General features: G+C 40.4%; 1 protein-coding gene across 2 annotated transcripts in view; it reads left to right on the forward strand.

Annotated features, from left to right (window-relative positions):
• The window catches only part of ROS1 (ROS proto-oncogene 1, receptor tyrosine kinase), a 131,004-nt gene that overhangs the window by 17,457 nt on the left and 95,436 nt on the right, over positions 1-18,111 (forward strand). For both annotated transcript variants that reach the window (XM_055433306.2, XM_055433308.2), the window contains 9 exons: positions 1,579-1,605; positions 6,470-6,530; positions 8,827-8,975; positions 9,929-10,067; positions 12,972-13,173; positions 13,843-13,919; positions 15,404-15,526; positions 15,690-15,874; positions 17,347-17,444. In XM_055433306.2, coding sequence (XP_055289281.2) covers positions 1,579-1,605; positions 6,470-6,530; positions 8,827-8,975; positions 9,929-10,067; positions 12,972-13,173; positions 13,843-13,919; positions 15,404-15,526; positions 15,690-15,874; positions 17,347-17,444 — 1,061 coding nt within the window. The remainder of the gene's footprint in view (positions 1-1,578; positions 1,606-6,469; positions 6,531-8,826; positions 8,976-9,928; positions 10,068-12,971; positions 13,174-13,842; positions 13,920-15,403; positions 15,527-15,689; positions 15,875-17,346; positions 17,445-18,111) is intronic.

Consider the following 18,111-nt stretch of genomic DNA (forward strand, 5'->3'; position numbering starts at 1 on the left):
TTGAACTTCCTTGGTGGCTGAGATGGTGAAGAATCCGCTTGCAATGCGGGAGACCTGGGTTCAGTTCCTGACTTGGGAAGATCCCTGGAGGGGTGCATGGCAACCCACTCCAGTATTCTTGCCTGGAGAATCCCCATGGACAGTGAAGCTTGGCGGGGTACTGTCCATGGGGTTGCAAAGAGTTGGACACAACTGAGTGACTAAGCACACAGAATATCATTTTCTATTAATGACTCAAATTACAGCATTGAGATTTAAATAAGAATATTAATCTCTTCGTTTGAGTGAGCTCCGGGAGTTGGTGATGGACAGGGAGGCCTGGCGTGCTGTGATTCATGGGGTCGCGGAGAGTCAGACACGACTGAGCGACTGAACTGAACTGAACTGAACTGATGTATAGTCAGTCCTCACAGCTTTTCTTGTACAGTGCGTCCTCACAGATCTCAGCTACAGGAGTCACTTACACCTACTCTCCTGCTTGTGATGATGTGCTTCATAGACTGGAAGTTACCAAAAGACGGAGCAGGTGCTGTTTGGACTTGTGAACAATCACACACTCTAAATACATTTTTCCAGGGACTTCCTGGGTAGCCTGGTGGCTAAGACTCCACAGTCCCAATGCAGAGGGCTATAGTTTGATCCCTGGTTGGGAATCTAGATCCCTCATGCTGCAGCTAAGACCCAGTGCAGTCAAGTAAATAAATAAGCAAAAAAATAAAAACACTTTTCCTTGTCCTTGGTAGCACATTGTCCAGATGGCAGTTTGAATCATTATTTGCCTAGTCATGTGCTTAATGTCCGTTGCCGACATGTAGGGCTATCGGGGAGGACGCTTTCTGTCTTGTTCACACTGTCCCCTGCACCGAACACAGTGAGGGGTATGGAGCTAGGGCTCAGACTGCGCTGAGCGAGTGAAGGAATGAGAAGTACCATTTGTTGGGGGAATCAGTCCAGGAAGCAGAGTGGATGCTGGAGTGGCCAGTTTGGACATAAGAACCTGCTGGCCTTTCCTAACCAGACCTATTGGTGGCTTTTCATTTCCGATTCTGTCTCCCTGGGCACCTACCAGCATCCCTCACGGGTCCATCAAGGATTACTGCTTAGTTGAGATTTTCTAGTAGACATCATGTGTCCTTGTTTTTCCAGTGATGCAAAGAATATAATTTTTACAGCAGTTTGTACAGTGGCCTTCCTGGATGGAAGGCCCAGCTCTGGAATCTTTTGCTTTTGATTATTCTTTATTGGTTATTTTGTCACGTGCTCATGCTCCATTGCTCAGTCTTATCCAACTCTTTGTGACCCTTTGGACCATAGCCCACCAGACTCCTCTGTCCATGGGATTTTTCAGGCAAGAATATTGGAGTGGGTTGCCATATCCTCCTCTAGGGGGTCTTCCTGACCCAGGGATTGAAGCTGAGTCTCCTGTGTCTCCTGTATTGAAGGTGAACCACTGGGGAAGCATTTTGTTGATGGTGGGGCATAAATTAATTTGGTAGAAATGCCTAGCTAAGTGTCATTAAAATTATTTACAACTCTAAAGATTTTAAGTAATTTTTCTTTCCTTTCTTCTCCATGCAGAATGAAACCTATGCTGCAGTTTGTGAGGTGAGTGCCAGTAGCTTGCAAAGAAGGTGTCATTAAACCCCACGTCTTTCTCTCTTATCCTTAAAACACTATTAAAAAAAGGATAAAGAAGGCTGAGTCATTCTTGGTACACAAAATCTTGTTTCTAGGAGTGCTCTAACTCTGGGTGTAAAAATGACTGTGTTTCCATCTCTGACTCAGGTATTTGCTGTGCTTTACATATCTATGTGCACATAGAAAATGCATGTATGAACGTATACAGAGGTATGTTTGCACTCATACGCATTCTCACATGTACCTATATTACTCTAATCTGGTTTGAAAGGTTCTTCTGATTCGTGAAGGCTGGGTGGTGGGAAGAGAGGAAAAGGCATAGCGGGGATACCCTCATCTCTGCTGATTTCACCTCTTCCCCCTAAAGCCTGTGCATTATCATTAAATACAGTGCATTCGAAGAGAACCTTTTATTTATTTGTTTATTTATTTTCTCTTTTGGCCACACTCCGCAGCAGGGATTGAACCCATGCTCTCTGCATACGAAGTGCAGGATCTTAACCACTGGACTACCAGAAAAGTCGCAGAAGAGTACTCTTAGGTTGCAATCTTCTTCATTATCCAGCAAACTCCTTTGACAACACAGCTTTTTAAAATTTAAATTTCAGTTAATTAATTTACTTCTTGCTACGATAATAAGGGACCTCATACTGACTCTGGCTGCCCAGGTGTCTTCCAATTACCCTCTCCCCTAGCCCCACGGGAGGTCTCTCCCCAGCCCTTGACTTCTTCTCCTTCAGTCTTCTTCAATTAAAATTTCCTGTTCAGGATTCTATACCCTGCAGAATTTATTTTAGTTTATTTGACAATAGGTCCTTATGATGAGGCTGCATTATTTCTGTTTCGCAGCTATGCTGTATTCTATTTTAAATGTCCTTGAAACCAGAGAACAGAACTATCCTATCTTGCCTGAGGAAGAGATACAGATGATTGTTCATTAGTAAAATAGAAAAAATTCCTTTGAATAGAAAATAAAAGCAAAAAATTAAATTGGAATATTCTCTCAGTAGTCTGTGGTGACCCTGTATTTGAGTGATTTTTCCTTGGGAGTGAACGGTGATTGAGTTAGCTAAGAAGAAATAAAACAAACAGGTAAAATTGCTCCTTATGTAAATAGACAATTAAAGCTTGTTCCTGGATGAGATTTAAAAAAAAAACAAACAAAAAAACTGCCTGAGAACTCTTTTATGTGACCAAAACAAAAGCAGCAGCCAAAATAACAGTTCTTTTGAGGATTGCGTTTAGAAGCCAGGGACAGCAAAAGTGTCTGAAGCATCCAAGCACTTCAGGACTGGGTTTCTTTCTCTTTTTTTAAACTTTGTCAATTTAAAGCATTTTTTTAAAAATTGGAGGATAATTGCTTTACAGTGTTGTGTTAATTTCTGCTGTACAACAATGTGAATCTGCTGTGTATATACATATATCCTCTCCCTCTTAAGCCTCCCTCCCACTCCCTGCATCCCACCCATCTAGGTCATCACAGCGCACAGAGCTGAGCTCCCTGCGTTACACAGCAGCTTCCCACTAGCTATTTATTTTACATATGGCAGTGTATATTTATCAATGCGATTTTCTCAATTCATCCCACCCGCTTCCCGCCCTGTGTCCACATGTCCATTCTCTGCATCGGCATCTCTGTTCCTCGAGGACTGAGTTTCTAGTGCGATAGTTCATTGTTCATCAGTATGCTGCCCAGTCGTGCTTATGTAACGTGTACCTTTTCTCTCTGTTGTAACATGTAAATTTTCTATTCTTTCCTATTATAGTTTGCTATTTTATACATTAAATAATGTAGACCTGAACAGTCATACATGCTTGATAGAGGTGGAGGTAAAGAGAGAGATATAGAGATAGATATTTTTAACTCGGCTGCTCACACCTTTAGGAACTTTGAACTCCTTGACCATCAACGCTTCCACCTAGAAAGCTTGGGATTTGCCCACACGTTTCTTGGAGGGAATAGTTTTGAAAGTGGTAGCTTGCAAGGTGTAATTCGGAAAATGATGTGAGCAAGTGAGATGGCTTATCCCTGATAATTTAGAACACAAATTAGATTATCCTAATCTAGAAAGTTCTAAAAACCTTTCTATGACTTCTCATTGCCATTTTGGAAAAAGTACAAACTACCAGTGTTTGCTGGCTCATCCAGCTCATCTTGCCTCCTGTTCCTTGTTCTCTGCACCAGCCATACTGGCCCTTCCCTCATCTCCGAGTCTATGTGGCATATTCCTACCTCAAGGCATTTGCCCTTGTCCAGATTTTTGCACGGCCAGCTCCTTCTAATCTCTCAGGTCTTGTCTTGAAGGTCACCTCTGCACGGTTCTTCCTGACCACCCTAACTAAAGCTAGTCCCTTTCCTGTCTGGTCATGCCTTCTATCTTCCTCATGGGTGCGTGCTAGGTCTCCTCATTCATGTCCAACTCTTTCTGACCTTTTGGACCATAGCCCACCAGGCTCCTCTGTCCATGGGATTCCCCAGGCAAGAATACATTATCCAAGGGTACTTTATTTTTTAAGTTAGTTACTTTGTTATTGTGTATTTTCTTCTAAGAGAATATAAATTCCATGAAGTCAGGGAACTTACTGGTCTTATACATTTCTATAGCCTTAAAATCTAAAACAGTGCTTGGCATGTAAAAGGTATCAGTAAATATTTTTTGAATGAATGACTTTTTAGGAGATGAAGCCACAATTCACATGGAGACTCTGCAATAGAGGCATCCAGGGAGGGTGGTGGGGCCTGTCCTCCTTGAGCTGCAGGAATAGCAAAAGGCACCGACAGCTGTGTGACAGTCAGGGGAACACAGGAGTGGAGCCAGAGGGATGATGATAAAAGTGATCTTACTGCTATGAGAACAGAGACAGCAGATGGGTGAAGCCCGTGGGAAGGATGAACTTGGCTTTCGCAGTGGGAATGGCAGCTCAGTAGCCTGGAATATGTTGTATAAATGCCCCATCCAGGGCTTTCGGCTCAGATTCTGTGAGCTTCTTAAATCCAAATTCCTTGAAGTTCTCTCCAGGGCAACTTGAGTTTGAGAAACGCTGGATAACTTCATTTGAAATCTAATGTTAGATTAGAGAGAAAGAGAGGAGAGAAAGCAAGATAGAGGGAGGAAGGCACAGAAAGAGAAGAGGGAGAGACAAAGGAAGGAAATCCCATTCAGTAGGTTTGCCTCCACTCGAGATAACGTTTAAACTCTTTGGAGCACAAACTTCTAGTTATAAGATTAACAAGTTCTGGGAATCTAACATACAACATGGTGATTATAGATAATAACACTGTATTATGTTCTTGAATGCTGCTAAAGAGTTGATCTTAAATATTCTCATCACAAAGCAGAAATGGTAATTATATGATGGAATGAAGGTGTTAGCTAATGCTATGGTGGTAATCATTTATCCTAATAAAGCTGGAAAAAAAAGGCAAGCTTCATCGAAGTAAACAAAACATTTAAGCTCTTGGATAGGTCAGAACTAGCTGTGTTACCAAATACTCATTATTCCATTTCCTTTCTTCTTCCTCAGTTTTCTTTCTTGAAAAGAAAATCCCATGTTAATGATAATTTTGCTGCCACTTGGTACATTTATTCTCTGCAGTTAATGAATGTGTTGAGTGTATTTTACTGAAACCTCAAAGAAGATGTGAAAAGTATACTAGACCCTTAAGTTAAATAATCCTGAGCCCAGACTGAGGTATTTAATCCTTAACTAAGCAAACCTGGGCTTATCAGGCTCCACTTCCTTGGAGAGCACAGATCAAATATGGGACAGTTGAGTATTTGCAAATTAAACAGCCCTTCTCTACCTGGACATTCAGAGTAAATGTATTGAGTCATGGTTTCCCCTATCATCATGAGAAACAATAGAATGTTGTCCTAGGTATTATAATTATAAACTGAATGACAGTGGGAAGATCGATCATGATTGTGTTGTAGTTTTATGATGTGTGCCTTTTCTCCTTGTTTTTTCTCCTCCTGACTATTGTTAATGTTAAAAGTCACAGGAAATTTGTGTCTCAGCCACCAAAATGTTTACTCTGTTTTCAGTTAATGAGATGAGATGTTAATCACCATTAGGTTTTTGTAGACCTTAAAATTTAACTTTGGCCCTAAGACATTCATTGAAATGTTCAGTTGCTCTAAAGTTTAAAGTCCATTTGAAATTTTTCAAGGAAGGCATGGATACAAAAAATAAATAGGCCTCATTTTAGGCTAGAATTTTAAGTAACTCACTAAACCTTTGACTAAGATAGCAAACATATAATTGCATTGTTGAGCTCAGTATTTTGTCATCTTGTGGGGTATCACCCATTAGAAGGTTATGAAATTAACTTATTGAATAAAGAGTCCCAATAAATAAAATGACATAGAATAGAACATATAAGATTGCATCACAGCTCAGGATTCCTTTGGAGGCGAAAATGTTCTAAATTTGGATTGTAATGATGATTTTACAATTTTTTGAATATTCTAAAAACCACTGAATTATGTGCTTTAAATGGGTAGATTTTATGGTATGTAAAATATATTTCAATAAAACTGTTTAAAAAAAGGGAAAAAACTACCGTTTCAGCAATCTTTTTTCCCCAACTTGTATATGTGTAAAAAGTTGTTTTGTTAAATGTATTTTGGAATTTGGGACATGGTCAAAAAAGATTGAAAGGTGGTGTTCTAATCCCACTAGCAAATGGGAACTTGAGTATTACAGCTCAAATTCTTGATATACAGGTATACTTATATATCAGGAATTCATATTTCAAAATTTGGTTGAAGCTTGTGAGCAAAAGCAGCACAAAGGCTGCACTGACTGGCATGCTACCTGTCTTCCATAGCGAGAATCCTGTGAAATCGGCTGCAGCAGTGGGGAAGGCGCCTATGAAGAGGAAGTGCTAGGTAAGCAGATTCACACAACTATTATTGAAAATAATCTACACCACTCCAGGTACCTGTCCTAATGAAGGAGCAATGAGCCATCTCTTAAAATATCTAGACTTCTTTGTCTCAGTATGATGTATATATATATATATAATTGAATATATATATATTTTATTAACTTCAAATGTGGAATCCATATTTAGAGACTCAGCAAGTCTTCTTTCAGAGCAAAATAGGGGAAACAGCACATGACATATTTAGACTTTGAGATTTTGCCCTCAGTTCAGTGGATACAATCACTTCTATCTTAATGAGAGGGACAAATGTGAATCCTGAGCAACTTGATTATCAGGAAATGCCACTGTTTTAATGAACTGAAAGTGTAGAAATATTTTATGAATTTCATTACTCAGCTAACAGTTATTCAATTGATTGAGTACCTTCTATAGTTATGGCTCCCTACAACATATTGGGAAATTTGCAGAATGTATAGAAGTTATGCTTCTCAGTGTTAGATTTGGAGTAAGGAACTTGACTGTACATGTCTCCAGTTACCTCTGACTTATTTCAGAGCAGGTTGGGTGTCTTTAAGAGACTTTGCCTGAGTGTTTTAATTCTCTAGTAATTTCTGAAGAATCAACACTTTGATAAACTATAGCCTATGTGAGCAGCTAGCTTTTCCAGAATTCCCCAGTTTTTCCTCCCACTGGAAGATAAACAGTTCCTTCTGGAACAAGAGATGATTGGCTTTTCCATAAGCTGCAGTCCTTGTTTCAGTGACTGATGAAAACTGGCAGGTGGATCTTGCCTTGCTATCCTGATTTGCTTCTGAATCAGAGTGGTGAAGAAACCTTATCCTCTAAGTTCAGGAAAAGAAGCCTGCTTTTGCCACTTCTATAATACTGGATGTCCTAGCCAAAGCAAGTAGGCAAGAAAAAGGCATCCAAATTTGAAAGGTGGAAGTAAAATTATCTTTGTTTGCAGATGATATGATCTTATATGCAGAAAACCCCAAAGATACAACAAAATATCCTGTTAGAACTAATAAACAAATTTGGTAAAGTAGCAGGAAACAAAATTAAAACTAGAAAATCAATTGCATTACTATGCACAAATAATGAACCATCCGAAAAGGAAATTATGATGAAAATCTTATTTACAATAGCATCAATAAAATACTTAGAAATTAACCAAGGAGGTGAATGATTTGTAAAGTGAAACATTCACAAAACATTTCTGAAACAAATTAAAGAAGGCAAGTAAATGGAAAGACATTCCACATTCATGAATTAAAAAACCTGATATATTGTCAAGATATCAATATTATCAGAGCAATCTACAGACTTAATGCAATCCCTATCAAAATTCCAAATACATTTTTGCAGATGTTTTACATGGAATAGAAAGACTGATTCTGCAATTTATATGGAATCTCAAGTGACCCCAAATTCTGAAAAGAACAGAGTTGGAGGATTCATACTTCCTGATTTCAAACTTATTGCAAACCTATAATAATCAAAACAGTGTGGTTCTGGCATTCAGAATTCTAACACTTATACAGTGTCTGGGAAGTAGTACCAATAACTGTGTGTATCAATTGTAATGTTGCTAATGCTTAAAAGTCATGAAATATTTCACAATAAAAAAGAGCAGAATATAGGATACTTTGGAGCTCAGACAGTTACTTGCACATATAAAAATAATGTGTTTGACACAATGGGCTATAGATATATAGTATAAAATTTTAAAATATCTTGAGATACGTGCCCTGGGTCAGTGGATGGTTATGTTGCCCTACACATACCCTTGGCACCCACCCCTCTAACCTGTATAGAAGTGGTATGACAAGAGAAAATCAGACAGTCTCAGAACACTCCATTTTGCTTGCCTGTAAGAAAAACTATCGTCAAAGATTAGATGGCTCAGTGGGTAAAGAATCTGCCTGCAATGCTAGAGACACAGGATATGCAGGTTTGATCCCTGGGTCAGAAAGATCCCCTGGAGAAGGAAATGGCAACCCACTCCAATATTTTTGCTTGGAAAACCCCATGGACAGAAGAGCCTGGTGGGCTACATCTAAAAGGTCACAAAGAGTTGGACATGACTAAGCAGGTAGGCAGGATGAGGGGAAAAAAGCTGCCAGACCAACTGGCTGATTTAAAGAAATAAACCAACTGAATTATAGGCATCAGTTACTGTTCAAATGAATGATTGTGGTAAGATGTAGCGGGAGTGTGCTGAGATGAAGCAGGGACACGCTGTCCTGTGTCGATAGACATGGGATGTGGTGAATGAAATCTTGTTTTCTCCCCAGAAAATGCAGACCTCCCTACTGCACCCTTTGCTTCTTCCATTGGAAGCCATGATATGACATTACGATGGAAATCGGCCAACATCTCTGGAGTAAAATACATCATTCAGTGGAAATACACACAACTTCCTGGAAGCTGGACTTACACTGAGGTATGAACCACTGCCTATGTATCTACGTGCCCATTCAGTCATGTCCAACTCTTTGCGACCCCATGGATTGTAGCCCACCTGACTCCTCTGCCCATGGGATTCTCCAGGCGAGAATACTGGAGTGGGTTGCCACTTCCTACCCCAGGGTATCCCAATCCATGTATCTAACCTGTGCCTCTTGTGTCTCCTGCATTGGCAGGTGGATGCTTTACCACCACTGAACTTCAATCTTTGCTCCTCTTCATGCTAAACCTTTTATTTTTGAGGAAAATATATTGTTGGATATAGATATTATTCCTTCAGCTCAGCATCACATAACCAACTGCTCATATCATTGGTCATTTTCTGTCCATCCCATTGAAAATGATGCCAACTAGGGTGGAGGTCAGGGAGGTCATCCAGGCGGGTCCCTATTAAGACAGCAAAAGCAGGTTCAGAGAACAGTCCCAAGACACCAAGTATTTTAACACAGAAAATTAAAGGAAAGCCTTGAGGTAAATGCCAAATAACTAAACCCATAATTTTATGAAGACGGAAGGAATTTTGGTGTGAATTGTGTGGACTGAGATTGGGATATCTCAGCTCTGAGCTCCAGGCCTCCTTTTCAGCTGGTCTGACAGGCCCTGTGCTGTGTGCGCTGTTGCTCAGTCATGTCTGACTCTTTATGACCCCATGGACTGTAGCCCTCCAGGCTCCTCTGTCCATGGAATTCTCCAGGCAAGAATACTGGAGTGGGTAGCCATTCCCTTCTCCAGGGGATCTTCCTGACGTAGGGATTGAACCCAGGTCTCCCACATTGCAGGTGGATTTCTTACTGTCTGAGCTACCAGAGAAGCCCTGGATCACTTCATATCCAGAAGGCCATGCATCAGCTGCAAATGAATCTGTGCTCTTGAGTTACAATATACAGAGGTGATTCCATAAATACTGACGTTTGATCTCTCATTGATTAGGCCATGTCCAAGCTCTCCTATGTGGTAGAGCCCCTGCATCCCTTCACTGAATATGTTTTTCGAGTGGTTTGGATCTTCACAGCCCAGCTGCACCTGTATTCCCCTCCAAGTCCCAGTTACAGGACTCATCCTTATGGAGGTATGGCATGCATACCTTGCTCGAGAAATCAGGGGTTATTCCAAAGCTTTGGTTTAGTTCACTTTTATTTTAAATAGTGAAATAGATTTATTCCTTTGTTAATCAATCCATCTAACAATGGGGTATGTAACTGGGTGTCAAGTCATCTTCTAGGTGCTCACCATGAAAAGTGAAAGTGTTAGTCGCTCAGTCCTGTCCAACTTTTTGTGATCCTATGGACTGTAGCCTACCAGGTTCCTCTCTCCATTAGTTTTCCCAGGCAAGAACCTCGGAGTGGGCTGCCATTTCCTTCTCCAAGGGATCTTCTGGACCTGGGGATTGAACCTAGGTCTCCCGCATTGCAGGCAGATTCTTTACCATCTGAGCCACCAGGGAAGCGCAGGTGTTCACCATACCTCTGGTCAAAACAAAAATCTCTGCTCTAGTGAAGCTCTCATTTTGTGGAAAGGAAATTCCCTTGACAGTAAATCTAATAAATAAGCAAAGTATACTGTGAGTAGGAAGACATGGATTGCTATGGTAAGAAAAATGCTTTGAGCAGGGTCTGTCCATGAAAAATGGGGAGTGCATTGAAGAAGCTGGTCAGAATAAGCCTCATTATGTGATTAGGAGTTATGGAATGTTTTAAAGGAGTAATTGCTTCGAATACTCCTTAAAAAGATAATTGGCAAATACACATAGGATGCAATGAATGATATTGAGTGATAGAGACTGAGAAGTACAGAGGTAGCAAGACCAGCTGGGAGGTTATCATTGTACTTCAACTTTTGGTTAGAGATGATTTAAAAAAAATAGCCAATATGTTGGAACATTTTCTGATTTCTTCTTTCAAAGATTTGACTTCCATACTGGGAAAAGGATTCAAACCTAGAGCCTTTCAGGGAGATAAATGCCAGGGGGAGACATTCGGGGAGAGTTGCTGGTGTTCTCAATATCTGAGTTAGCCAAGGGGACTTGGGAGGGCTTATTCCAAGCCAGATACTGGATGTCCCTACCCCTCAGTCCTGGAGAATCAGCTGCGTGCAGAGACCCTCACACTGAACTAGGCCTTGGATCAAACCTCAGCAGGACAACTGATGAAGCTGGTTGGGGCATTTTCCCTCTCCCCTGATTAGTGCCTTCTTTATGCTTATCAGATTTTAGGGTACATGTGGTCCCTCTGCTGATTATTCCCTGACCATCCTCAGTACCTCAGATTAGACACGGGTCTGGGGCAATATTTGAAATGTTCCAGATCAGAGTAGAATACATAGATCCTTTTTGTTCAGAGCAGTGCCTCATGGACTCCAACAGTATGGGAACATTTTCCAGTACTGGAGACATACTGTGGTCCAGGGCAGATGGCTAGTTAAATCAAAGTAGTGAAGAAGGCAAATTTTGCTTTCTGAGTCTTTCTCCGTATATGCAAGCCCCCAAACCCTCCATATGTTTCAGTTCTTGTACTGGGTATCCTTTCCATGGATAATATCTCATGCTTCAATTCTGCCTCACTTTTTTAGCCACATCAAAACTTATAGAGTTATCCATTTTGTGTTCCGTCACCTTGTGGTCCTTTTCTCTTTCAGCTATGGGAAATATATGACTTTAGATGGTTATTATCACCTTTTAATTGGGGTCCTTATAAAGATAATTTCTTAATCAGGTAGAATAATTACCTTGCCTAACCTGACCAACATTTTCAGGGACGACTTTTGTCAGGGAGATCTGGACTACTCACAACTTGCCATGGAGGTGGCATGGAATGTACTTGCAGCGGGGTAGATCATGCCTGTCTGGGTGTGGACTAAAGAGTTAGGTTTTCTGACATCCTGACACTGATTCGCTAGGAGATGATTCCTACTTCCCTATTCACCTGAGTCAGTGCGTGGAGCTGAGGAGTGAGGCAATGATATTTGTGTTTGCTCAAGCTCAGTCTGAGAGTTGGGGAGGAACCGTATCAGAGATCAGTTGAAGGGCCTTTTTAAAACACAGCCAGTGGGAGGGCTGCACTGACTTCTCTCTCCCCACTCTAAGGGGATGGGGGTGATGTGGTGCACTTGCCAAAAATTGTTCAGAGGGAGCGAGCCTGCTGGAGAGCAAAGTGATACCAGTCTGCCTTTCTATGAGAAGAAATAAACGGATGGGGTTGCGGGGCATAGGAGGTATGAAAAGCAGGTGGGGACTGGTTGTTAGTTCATTTGTTTTTCTTTCTGTTCTTTGCCACTGGGGTAGATCCTACAGTCTGTGGGTGAATGCTTGGTTAGCAAATGCATGCTCATTTTCGTCCTTCATGAGGGAAGGGATGCTGCCAAGGCACAGAAAACCTGGATTTGGGGGACCTTGAGAGCTGCGGGAAGGAGAGTACTGTCTGGGTCAGCACAGCTGATGCCAGCAAAAGGGAAGCAGGCTGTTCTAATTCAGGCTTATCTAAATCCCTATCTTTAGCTAGAACTGGTCCAGCCACAGGACCCTAATGAGGGAAAAGGCCCCAGGCCTTACTTCTTTCAACTCATGTTAATCATTGACTTCAGTTTTGTTACAGAGTCCCTTCTCCTTCCTAACCTGGTTCCGTCCCATGTTTCAACTCAGTCAGGTATCTGGAGATTTTTAACAGTTTTGTTTTTTTTTTTTCCCTACAGCATTATGCTATTTGTATACTTCCACATTTAATTTTATTGCATAAATTAGAAGTGAGGAAAATACCACTTTCTTTACAGAGTCCCTTAGAAGAGTAGCTAACTGATATGGTTTAGGGATCAAGAATTGCAGTTCATAGATACATTACCACCTCCTACCACTTATTGTGACTATTAAAGAAAATATTTCACTTATGCCAAGTTTTCAAAAAACAAGACTTTTACCCTACCCTATTTACATTTTTCTCTGTATATTTTCTGCTCACGGTGTTACCATTATCTCTCCTAGTTCCTGAAACTGCTCCTTTCATTAGGAATATTGAAAGTTCAAGTCCCGACACGGTGGAAGTCAGTTGGGCTCCACCTCAATTCCCAGGTGGACCTATTTTGGGCTATAACTTAAGGCTGATCAGCAAAAATCAGAAATTAGATTCAGGGACACAGAGAACCAGTTTCCAGTTTTACTCCACTCTACCAAATACCACCTACAGGTAAGAATTTAGTGGTGCATGAAGAATGTAACCAGCATGGGTGCATTCGTGATCATTATCTAAGAAATATGGCTACAAAATAATTTAAAATGTATTTTGAGAAGTCCCATTGACTTTGTGCTGCTGGTTTGAAGTTGTGGTTTCCCTCAAGTTTGTATGCTTATTAGATTACACCATCCTAAGCAAAAGCATTTTCAAGCATTTTCTATTATATTCAGAGAAAAATACAAACGTGGGCTAATAAATATGGGCTAAAAAAGACAACATAAGCACCATCAATATCATTTCCTCATTTAATCCAACATGAAAAAAAAAGTAAAGAGGTAGAATTCTGTTAATGGTATTTTTACATTAACTGTTAAGGGAATTATTTTATTATTGTTAGCTTTTCTAGCATTTACTAAGACCTCCATAAATTAGGGCATGAATGAGGGTCATGCAGATAGCAGAATTCAGTTTATGACCTCTGTGACCCTGAACTATTCTGTGGGGAATGCAAACAAGGACATGATTGATGGTCATTTTAATGCTGAGCAGCGGCATCAAGTAACTAGATACATGCATTTCCACCTTGTCCTTTAAATGGAAACATTATTGCTCCTTCTATTTTTATCTTATGTTCACACCATGCCATATAAAACATCTCTCTCCAAATTGTTTTTGGAATAGGTTTTCTATTGCAGCAGTAAATGAAGTTGGTGAGGGGCCGGAAGCAGAATCTAGTATTACCACTCCATCTCCAGCAGGTATAGACTGGGGGTGTGCCTCCTGTTACTGGGAAGTTGAGGGGTGGAAGGGTGGATTCAGATCTTACAGGTCCTGAGTCATCCGGTGTTCCTTAAGCCCCTACTCGCCTGCCCAAAGAACACCATCTTGTGAATACTTGATAAGTTTCAATTTTAAATGAAAAATCAGTCCCACCTGACAAACAGGAGTAAGTTGTCAGAGCAAAGTTTTCACACTGAAATTTAAAAATTAAAAAAAGAAAAAATAAAGGAATTTAAAAAATGGCCCCAAGCAAACTCTTGGTTTCAGTTAAAGTCACTAGTGATTATGACTTTCATTTACATACTTAGGGAATACATATATCCTATTCTAACCTCTGCTTTATGGGTCATCATTTAATAAAGATCAGATATCTTTTTCTTCCAGTTTCCTTTAGGTTTTCAAATCTATCTGGACTTAGTAAATTACATGTTACTATTCTGAATATTCAAACCAAGAAATTAGCTTTTGTTATTATTTGGCAAGTACCTTTTTTTTTTTTTTTTTCTGGCTTCAGCATTTTAACGTTTGCCTTGGGAAACTAAATATTTACTGCATGATTCCCACATAAGCAAAATCTTAATAAAATAAAATGCTCCCTAAAAAGCACCAGAAATATTTTGGGGAAAGTTAATTCAAAACGTTTGGAATAACATGCGAAAACTCAAAATACTAGGAGTGTGTTTTCTGGCTTCGTGGCAACCCTGTTTGCTGACTTGACTTCCCATTCCCTGAATCTGCCCCAGAAATGCTGGTGGGTATTTACTGAATGTCATCCATTACTAACCTTTAGTTTCTTTGGCTGTTACTAGACTCTAGGAAAGGAGAGGTATTTTTGTTATGCAAGAAGCATCCAAAGGACAAGTTAAATATAGAGCAGGTTTAAGGTCATTATTACTGTGATTACTGCATAACATTTATTAATTTACCCTAAAAGTGTTGATCAAGGCACAATGCATCAGTCTCCAGTCGAATAGGATGTCACGCAGAGTTCTGCAGTCCTCCAATTTCATTACTACAGGCTTTTCTCCTGCCTCAAAGGAAGAGATAATTGAAGACAAAACAGAGGCAACCAAAGTCTGTCTATATGTGTGTTATGCAACCAGCCCCTCCAACCTGGGCTGGACTACCTCCACCAAGCAGTCAAGATTCCCAGGGTGGAGGATAATGAGCTGAGCTCCTATTTGGGCAAGGCTGTTGAGAACAGTGATAATGCATGTGATGTTATTTTGAGGGCATTCAGGGGCACATACCCAGAAGTCCTACTTGGTTGACACAGTACTTCCCACCTCAACCATAGAATGTGATTTATACCACAGTTGAGATACCCCTTGATCTTCAGAGAATATCTGGCAAAGCTCTTCCATGTGCCAGTCCCCTTGTTTTAAAGAGTGGTATTGATCTTTTTTGTGTCAATATGTATATGATTGGTCTGTCTGTCTATAAAGTCGTGTTGTTGTTTTAGTTCAAGAAGAGGAACAGTGGCTCTTTTTATCCAGGAAAACTTCCCTAAGAAAGAGATCTTTAAAACATTTAGTAGATGAAGCACATTGTCTTCAATCAGATGCCACACACCAAAATATTACAGGTCAGTGTAATAGACAAAAATGTTTCCTTAGTGTGTAAGGAAAGATCCAGGTTGACTTCAACTTTAATACCTTCATTAAAGATTAAATAAATGAGTTCTCTTTAGTGTCAGTGTTTTGTCTGGTTGTTACATAGTAACACATGTATTTGCATCACTTTTCCAGGAATATCAGTTAATGTCCACCAGCAAGTTGTTTATTTCTCTGAAGGAACTCTCATATGGGTGAAGGATGCTGCCAACATGTCTGATGTGTCTGGCCTGAGAATTTTTTACAGAGGTTCAGGATTAATTTCTTCCATCTCCATAGACTGGCTTTATCAGAAAATGTATTTCATCATGGATGAAATGGTTAGTCTGAGAATTTAAAGTGAACAATTAGATATTGAAAATCTAATGCATATCTTGACATATTAATAAGTAAACATAATCCTTTCATTCAATAATTAATCATTAAGTGTTTACTATGTTTTAGATAATGGGTTAGCAATGAATCATACATAGAGTCTTATAGGAGGGTCTCAGTTCAGTTCAGTTCAGTTGCTCAGTAGGAGATCAGCCCTGGGTGTTCATTGGAAGGACCGATGCTAAAGCTAAAACTCCAATATTTTTGGCCACCTCATGCGAAGAGCTGACTCACTGGAAAAGACTCTGATGCTGGGAGGGATTGGGGGCAGGAGGAGAAGGGGACGACAGAGGATGAGATGGCTGGATGGCATCACCGACTCGATGGACATGAGTTTGAGTGAACTCCGGGAGTTGGTGATGGACAGGGAGGCCTGGGGTGCTGCGATTCATGGGGTCGCAAAGACACGACTGAGCAACTGAACTGAACTGAACTGAGACTTTATGTAGTACTAAGTACTTTACTTAGTCCTGATATACCATTAAATCATCTTTCTTGTGATTTTTCAGAGCTGGAGTTTTCACTAATGATAATTTGACTTCCATGAGACAGTGGTACCTGAATTATCACTGGGTAACAACTGCTAATCATGCTTAAAATCAGCTGTGAGCATTTTAAATTATGTAGTAACCATGGATAACTTTAGGAGGTATCTGAATATATTGGTATTATCAAATCAAGTTTCCTTTTTCGAAAGAGAGGCTGGTCTCAGTCACTGTGGCTGGAAGCCCATAAGCTTCAGTTCAGTTGCTCAGTTCAGTTCAGTTCAGTCGCTCAGTCGTGTCCGACTCTCCGCGACCCCATGAATCACAGCATGCCAGGCCTCCCTGTCCCTCACCAACTCCCGGAGTCTACTCAAACTCATGTCCATTGAGTCAGTGATGCCATCCAACCATCTCATCCTCCGTCACCCCCTTCTCCTCCCGCCTTCAATCTTTCCCAGCATCAGGGTCTTTTCAAATGAGTCAGCTCTTCGCATGAGGTGGCCAAAATATTGGAATTTCAGCTTCAACATCAGTCCTTCCAATGAATATTCAGGACTGATTTCCTTTAGGATAGACTGGTTGGATCTCCTTGCAGTCCAAGGGACTCTCGGTGTCTTCTCCAACACCACAGTTCAAAAGTATCAATTCTTCCGTGCTTAGATAGGCCCATAAGTTTAGATATAGCTAAAATATTAATAAAAGTAGTTGAATGTCTCCACAAATATGAAAAATATGTACTTGTATTTCATGGATACCAAGAGAATATGAACTCATTAGGATATAGGATATAAAAATGTCTTTTAAGGGCTTTTTTATGTTTTAAAAAAGTGCTCTGGGACTAGTGAAATTCTAAGCACAGAACAGTTGCTCAAGGAATATTTGTTGGCCAAAGTGACTATAGACACTAACACTACTGATGTACTTTTCTCTAGGTATGTGTCTGTGATTTAGAGAACTGCTCAAACATGGAGACAATTACACCTCCCTCAATCACTGCACCTCAAAAAATTGTGGCTGATTCATACAATGGGTAAGCATTAGCCTTGTAAATGTGAATTCTCTTCCCTTGGCAAGAATCTTGGGGAAACTTGCTTGCTAATAATATCCTAGTGCCAGATGAGCCAATCTTATTTCATATTTAATTAAATCCAGGCAAAGTTTCACTCTTATAGAGTCAAGAGGAAATTTCTTTCAAACTTCACTCACAACTTTTCTAGGTAAGCAGGCTTTCCTTTCTCCTTTGCAGTAGATTATGGGCTTATGGGGAAAATCTCTTCTCTGGGACTCAGGGACCTGGTTTCTCTTCTTGGGTTTGTCATGATTTTATGCATGTTTTATTGCATAAAAGAGTTTTATTGCCCCTCAGCTCTCCTCATGAGAAGCCCTTCCTGCCTATCTTTCCTCTTTTCATTACACCATTTTCTCTTGCTGAGCAGTTCAGTGCCTGTTTGTTTTTCTGGTCTGGCTATCATGTCTGTTGGGAGATGGGTTTAACATTCTTCCACTGACTCCTTTCTGGTGATTTTGGGTGGTCCTTCCCGGCTGTTTTTGCTCAATTGTGGGGTATTTCATCATAGTTTTGTAAAATGCTAACACTATTGCCTAACTCAATTGTGAATATTTTTAAAAGCTTGTTCAGTTCAGTTCAGTCGCTCAGTTGTGTCCGACTCTTTGCGACCCCATGAATCGCAGCACAC

This window comes from Moschus berezovskii, chromosome 10 (genome assembly GCF_049115385.1).
Source record: "Moschus berezovskii isolate FMDL1 chromosome 10, NW_MosBer_1.0, whole genome shotgun sequence".
Taxonomy (NCBI): Eukaryota; Metazoa; Chordata; class Mammalia; order Artiodactyla; family Moschidae; genus Moschus; species Moschus berezovskii.